Source organism: Portunus trituberculatus, chromosome 44 (genome assembly GCF_017591435.1).
Source record: "Portunus trituberculatus isolate SZX2019 chromosome 44, ASM1759143v1, whole genome shotgun sequence".
NCBI classification, from domain to species: domain Eukaryota; kingdom Metazoa; phylum Arthropoda; class Malacostraca; order Decapoda; family Portunidae; genus Portunus; species Portunus trituberculatus.
Window position 1 is genome coordinate 790,001 of NC_059298.1, and position 7,500 is coordinate 797,500.

The 7,500-nt window shown below is 44.7% G+C and overlaps 1 protein-coding gene across 1 annotated transcript in view; it reads left to right on the plus strand.

Annotated features, from left to right (window-relative positions):
* Positions 1-7,500, plus strand: part of LOC123519074 — a 119,082-nt gene that overhangs the window by 12,804 nt on the left and 98,778 nt on the right. Inside the window, exon 3 of the mRNA XM_045280260.1 lies at positions 3,017-3,111. Coding sequence (XP_045136195.1) covers positions 3,017-3,111 — 95 coding nt within the window. The remainder of the gene's footprint in view (positions 1-3,016; positions 3,112-7,500) is intronic.

The following is a 7,500-nucleotide window of genomic DNA, read 5'->3' on the forward strand; positions in this document are numbered from 1 at the left end:
GGTTGGGTGAAGGCAACGGGGAGGAGCACTGGAGGACGATAGCAGCTGAGAGGAAGCAAAAAGAAGAAAAAACCTACATGAGGATGATTGCATAGGTTATATTGCCAGGAGTAATTAAGTGGTGGTGATTAAGATAAAGTAATGATAACTGGTGATGGTGATGATGATGATGATAATGATGATGATGATGATGATAATGTTGATATCTTTCCTTCCGTCCCCGATTCATTTTTTGGTTTTTATTTTCTTTGTTTCTCTTTACTTTTCAGAGACATCCCTCATATTCTTTCCTGTTATCGCTAAGCACTCCCGTTCAAGTGTCTTTTTTTTTTTTTCCCCTTGCTTCCATCCTCACTTCTCTTCTCTATCCTCTCCTATCCATTCCATTCGTTTTTCTCCTTTTCTCATTCTTTCCTTTTTCTCTTCCTCTCCCCATCTTTTTCCTCCTTTCCTTCCTCTTCTTTCACCTTTGTTACCTTGCCCCTTTCCTTTTTCTATTCTATCCGTTTCTATTCCTTTCCCTCTCCTTCCACTCCCTTCCCTTTCCTTCTATTTCCCCATTTTTCTGTTCCGCTTTTCCATACGTCTCCCTTTCCTTCCCTCTTCCCTCCTTTCTCTCATTCCTTTCCTTCATTTCCTTCCCTTCCTTTCCTTCCTCTTTCCCATTCCCTCTCATCCACATCTCGATATCCTCCTAATCTTCCCCTTCCTTTCTCCATCGGCAGTAAAAACATCAACAAACTGTGGAAGGCAAAACAGAGAGAAGGAGAAGGAGAAGAAGGAAGATAAATGATGTGGGGAAAACATAATCATCAGGAAAATGCCACTCGAATGGACCGTTGAGGAAAGAAAGAAAAAAAAATCAATAAATGTCTGGTCCATTTTCTTTGACTTTTCATGGCAAGACGAGGCAAGGCGATGTGAAAATAACGAGCATGGCAGAGCATCCCAAAGAAGAAAAGTCACGTTGCTCCTCTGCCAAAAAGAATCCCTTGAGGAATTTCTCCCGCTATGGCTAACCCCCTGACAGGCTGCCTCGCTAAGGTACGTACGTCGTTATTTTCTAATTTCCAGCCGTTTTCACCTAAAGGACGCTAACGCTGATTTGTTTCGGCATCGTTAAAACACCGGCGCTTTTATCGTGCAATGGATCCGAGATGAGCGAGCGAACACACACACACACACACACACACACACACACACACACACACACACACACACACACACACACACACACACACACACACACACACACACACACACCTGCCTTCCAGTCACGGTGGGTGGAGTTACAGATTCAACACTGGTTCCTCATTCTGCTACTTGTGTTCTTGGGGGAGTTTGATCATTAGAAACTCCATTACATTTAGTCCCCGCTGTCTTGCCTCCCGGACAGACAACTTAGAGGCATCTCAGTGCGGCTCGTGGCTGCGGTGCGAGATGGCAAGAGATAGAATAAAATAAGAAGACGAGCCAGGGTTAATGTGTAGTCGTACCTCCCTCCGCGCCTTGGGAATTCAGCCTTACAAGCTTCCCGGAGCCACGGTCGTCATGGTACACCCGCGGGTCGTCTTGTAGCCTCGCAGATATTTTCCTCAATTTCAATAATGATTCATAAAGCTCTTGTTCCTTTCCCTTTTCTCAGCGGGTGGGGAGGATGCTGAAAAAATAAAATACCACGCTTCGCTGCACACCTCTCTCGACTGTGACGCAATGGTGACTGTGAACGATGAGCAGAAAGGTTTGTGAACACACGGGCGAGGTGCGGTGTGAGGCGTGGAGGGCGGGACGAATGGTGGTGAGGAAGACACTCATGCCGGCGTGAAGAGCGCGGCGCGAGGTCGAGCTTACCTGAATGGACCTTGGTGATGCAACTGAAGCGAGTGTTAATTACCAGGGATCCATAGACGACGTGTGTGTGTGTGTGTGTGTGTGTGTGTGTGTGTGTGTGTGTGTGTGTGTTCCCACGAGAGGGTGAAATGTGAGCGCAGCGAGGGAGTCATCACTACTGGTGGATGTGTACATACAAGGAGGTCGAGGGATCGAGAGGGAAGGTTCTTTGCCAGCATCGCCTTAAAGAATCGCCGTGTTTTCTCTCCCGCGGGTGATGCGTCGGGAGAGAAGGAGGCAGTGCAGATCTTAACGTTCTCTGCACCACAACCCTGGCTCAGCTGCACGAGTGATGAAGAGGGAACATGATGGCTGTAGACTGATATGTATTGTTGTTGATGTTTGTTCCACATGTCTTGTGTACTATTGGATAAAATGTTAATACACCTTAAAAGGCGAGAGTGAGGGTGGTTTTCTCATCCCCATCCTCGGTTCGGGTCGGGTGGAGACGCCTGGCTTCAGCTTGACTGGCCGCGCCCACTAAGGCCTCGGGAGGTGCTTCGGGAGCCGGCGGGGTGATGCATGTGGGGGTGGGAGGTCTGGCCCGAGGCGCGCCGGTCACCACGGCCGCCATCACGTGCTGATGCTATCGCTTGCCTCCATCACTTCTTGCCACTCTAACCAATTTACCGGTGTGTTTTCCCGGCGTTTTCATTGATGTTTATTGGTAAAAACAACTTTATGCTGTGCAGTCTTCACTCTGGAATCGACTCTTAGGGTTCCCGCTATAACCTGTTTACCAGTGTGTTTACCAAGCTTTTTATCGCTGATGTGTACTGCCCAGCTTTTTATTTGTGGTGTGTATTAGCGAGTTCTTTATACTTACCGGTCTTCACTTGGGAAGCGACTCGGAGGATTCCTAATGCAAGAGACTATTCAGAATTTAGGTCAAGTTTTACCTGATGAGTCTTGTTGACCTCATTACGTTAATGTTATTCATATCATCCATCACCACCTTGTTGTGCTAGCCATTATTTTCAACCTCCCTTTTCCCCTTACTCCTTTCCTCCCTTCCCCCTCCTCCTCTCCCCTCTCCCCACCCCTCCAGCTCCCGCGTCTTGCTTACATACGCGTGGTCGCTCTTCCCTACAACCCACTTTTAAACATATAATTGGCCTTTCAACAGGTACCCGTCAAGATGCCACTCAGCGCGCGCCCTGCCCTCCCAGCAGCCCTCAGCGCATCGTCAGGTTTCCCTTCACTTCGGTCATCTCCTCCCAGGTAAGGCTCTTCCTCACTCCCTTCCTCCTCCTCCCTCTCTGTGTTTGGCTGTGCGCGGCGTCCTGGTGCGTGTCGCGTCCTGGAGTTATGTCCGCCGTCTTCAGGAGGAATTGGGGACGAGGATCATGCTGGGCTGGCCTGGCTTGAGCTAGACTGGTCCGCGCTGGGCCAGGCTGTGTTAGGCTGGGCGTGGGTTGTCCCGTGATGGCTAAAAATGTGTGTGTGTGTGTGTGTGTGTGTGTGTGTGTGTGTGTGTGTGTGTGTGTGTGTGTGTGTGTGTGTGTGTGTGTGTGTGTGTGTGTAGTCTGAAACACGTCACACAAGAGATTAATGAAAGGAAGATACGCCTTTTGGGGAAATCACATATTCAACATTTGTATGGGCAGCCAAGTGTTGTCATGGTGAATAGTGAATAGCTGTGCCTCAGTGTGCACTATAATCTGTTGTTCCGGGAGGATGCATTCTGGGAGTGACGTTGGCCGTAAGTAATTATAACATACACAAAAAAGGCAAATTCAGTATAGATGTAATTTCACTGTAAGATTTGGTTTACGACGTCGAAGTGAAAGCTGATTTTAATGTATCGCCAGAGCAATCTTGACTATGCCATCAGTAGAACTCGCACGACATCAAGGAACAGTCTGGTGAATCTAGAAATCCTTGTTAACCTCTTCAGTACCATGACGCGTTTTCATATTCCTTCTGATGACTATTTGGTGATTTTATACAACTTCAGAAACTTGTGTGGGAGATTAATTTACTGAAGATTGTGGTCATTAATCTTCTGACCTCCATAGACCCTTGTTAATGTCAATGAAATAGTATAATGGTACACAAATATCAAGGTAAAAGTGACTCCCAGTACTGAAGGGGTTAAGAACAGTCTCATGGTTACTCAAGTGAAAAGAAAACTACGATATATGATTAAACGTCCGCTGGGAAACTAAACCTTCGAGTCTGTTAGAATAGTCGTCGTTAGAATTACAAGCCTCAACATATTTCTTTATGGATTTAGGAACAATGCAAACCAAGAAATATTGCTGATGCGACAGGGATGTTGTACTGGTTCTTTTTCAACGCTGTGGTAAGATCGGAGCACACCCGCATCTGAGTGTCTGGCCTGCATCCCTGACAATATTAAGACCTGTCCATCCCCGCGCCATGAGGCAGTCCACCTGCACAAACGCACCTTATCGCAAAAGAGCAGGTAAAATTACACATGTTTTGTTGCGGAGAGAGTCATTCAGCGTGACAAGCTAATCGAATGTTTTAAAATTGAGAAAGGATTGAGGGAAGCTGAAACCATCTTTTATTTTTATTATCTATTTCTTTATACTGTTAGTTCACCACATGGCGGTCAAAATGATAATAATAATGATACGAGTTGTGTTTCTTTTATATAGATACAAATATTTATGATTGAATTATGCCCCGAAAAGTGATTACAAATGATTTCTTGAACGAGTTGTGAAATCATGATAGTGATCTTGACGTGTTTCAATTGACGCAAACCGTGCAATAACAAATATACAGTCTGGGATGATATTATTTTTAAACGGTATGTTCTTATTTATCTCTGTATCTCCCATTGTTCTCTCTCTCTCTCTCTCTGTCTCTCTCTCTCTCTCTCTCTCTCTCTCTCTCTCTCTCTCTCTCTCTCTCTCTCTCTCTCTCTCTCTCTCTCTCTCTCTCTCTCTCTCTCTCTCTCTCTCTCTCTCTCTCTCTCTCTCTCTCTCTCTCTCTCTCTCTCTCTCTCTCTCTCTCTCTCTCTCTCTCTCTGTGGCAGCACCGTTTTGTAAAGCCAGGGTCCAGGATGTGAATTATCGCAGATCAGCTCTCTCTCTCTCTCTCTCTCTCTCTCTCTCTCTCTCTCTCTCTCTCTCTCTCTCTCTCTCTCTCTCTCTCTCTCTCTCTCTCTCTCTCTCTCTCTCTCTCTCTCTCTCTCTCTCTCTCTCTCTCTCTCTCTCTCTCTCTCTCTCTCTCTCTCTCTCTCTCTCTCTCTCTCTCTCTCTCTCTCTCTCTCTCTCTCTCTCTCTCTCTCTCTCTCTCTCTCTCTCTCTCTCTCTCTCTCTCTCTCTCTCTCTCTCTCTCTCTCTCTCTCTCTCTCTCTCTCTCTCTCTCTCTCTCTCTCTCTCTCTCTCTCTCTCTCTCTCTCTCTCTCTCTCTCTCTCTCTCTCTCTCTCTCTCTCTCTCTCTCTCTCTCTCTCTCTCTCTCTCTCTCTCTCTCTCTCTCTCTCTCTCTCTCTCTCTCTCTCTCTCTCTCTCTCTCTCTCTCTCTCTCTCTCTCTCTACTCTCTACAATATTTACAAGACTTAAAAATAGAAAATATACAAGATGGTCAGCATGTAAATGGAGCACTGAGTTGCTTCTGGGCCTTGCAGAAACAAAGGACGACTGTGAAGCGTGCGTGTACAGGTGCAGGTGTGTGTGTGTGTGTGTGTGTGTGTGTGTGTGTGTGTGTGTGTGTGTGTGTGTGTGTGTGTGTGTGTGTGTGTGTGTGTGTGTGTGTGTGTGTGTGTGTGTGTGTGTGTGTGTGTGTGTGTGTTTTCCTTACTGTACCTTCTGCCAGACCTTAAACCGATCGACATACTTTTATTCATTGTTTTCATGGTAAATTTTAAGATCAATTTTCGTCTCTCTCTCTCTCTCTCTCTCTCTCTCTCTCTCTCTCTCTCTCTCTCTCTCTCTCTCTCTCTCTCTCTCTCTCTCTCTCTCTCTCTCTCTCTCTCTCTCTCTCTCTCTCTCTCTCTCTCTCTCTCTCTCTCTCTCTCTCTCTCTCTCTCTCTCTCATCCCCCTACCTTTTATGCTCCAGTAGTTTTGCTCGTGCACCCAAGCTTTGGAAGAAGTGGCAGATGTTAGGTTTGCTCTCTTTTACACTAAGCGGGTACATCTTTAGCGAAATTCTTACCCTCTGCATCCGAATCCGTCAGCGTACTCACCAGGAGACGCCAGTGTTAGAGAGGATAATTTTTACAGCACACAACACATACATGAACATTACACACACACACACACACACATAGGGAGTTAGTTGGCAGAAGTGACAGTCATTTGGCGAGTGTAAAACGTGGGGTGTATAAAAGTTACTCAGGCTTGACTATATAACCTTCCAACTGTTACCCAGGTTCGTTGGTGATGAGTTGTGATAGCATACCTTCCTTCCTTCCTTCCTTCCTTCTTTCCTTCCTTCCTTCCTTCCTTCCTTCTTTCTTTCATTCCTTCGATTTCTTTTCTTTTCTGTATTTCTCGCTTTCTCCTTTCGTTTTTTTTCCTTTTTTTGTTTCGTGAGTGCCTTTTCTTCCTTCCTTCTTTCTTGCTTTCCTTCCTTCCTTCCTTTCTTCCTTCGATTTATTTTATTTTCTTTCTGCTTTTCTCGCTTTCTCCTTTACTTTTTACTTTTTTTTTGTTTCGTGTGTGCCTTTTCTTCCTTCTTCCTTCCTTCCTTCCTTCCTTCCTTCCTTCTTCCTTCTTCCTTCTATTCTTTTTTTTTTCTATGTCTTTCTCGGTTTCTTTTTTGCTTCTTTTTTTGTTTTGTTCGTTCATTTCTTTCCTTTATTTCTTTCTTTCCTTCTTTCTTTCTTTCTTCCTTCGATTATTTGTTTCTGATTTTCTTTCTGTCTTTCTCATTTCCTCCTTTACTTCTTTCTTTTTTTTTGTTTCGTTCATTCCTTTCTTCCTTCCTTCCTTTCTTCCATTCATTCATTCATTCATGTGTGTTTGTTTGATTTCTCTCATTCTTTCGTTCATTTGTTGTTCTCTTCCTTGCCTTTTCATTTCTTCTTCCTTTCCTTTCCTCTCCTCTTTTCTTTTCTCTTTTTCTTCCTTCTCTTTTTTGTTTTAATTTCTTTATTTTCTTTTTTTTTTCTTTTTGTTGCTCACTTCCTTCCTTTCTTCCCGTTTTCCTTTCTTCTGTCTTTTCTCCGTCTCTTCTTTCCCCTTTTGCCTCCTTTTCTCTTCTCATTTCTTTCTTCTTTGTATTCTTCATCTTATTTTCTTTTCCTCTTTTATTTCCTTCTATCCTTTCCCTTTCTTCTTCTCATTTCTTCTTCGTTACCTTCTCTCCTCTCTTCTTTTCTTTCTTTCACCCTCCCTTCTTCATTTTCCCGTCTTTCTTCACTACCCTTCCTCTCATTCAAACTTCAATCTCCTTCCCTCTCTACGTCACACTTTCTCCTTTGTTCTTAATAGCATCCCTCTCTTTCTCCCTCCCTCGCTCACTCTTCATTTTCTCTTTTTTTTTCATTTTTTTTCCTCACCAGCCTTCCTTTGATTCACATTGCCGTATTCTCTGTGTTTACGTCATGCCTGCCTCCTGTCCCTCCTTCAGTCCTTCCCCTCTCTCTCTCTCCCTCTCACGTAGCCATAACAAACAAGACTCGTTAGTATC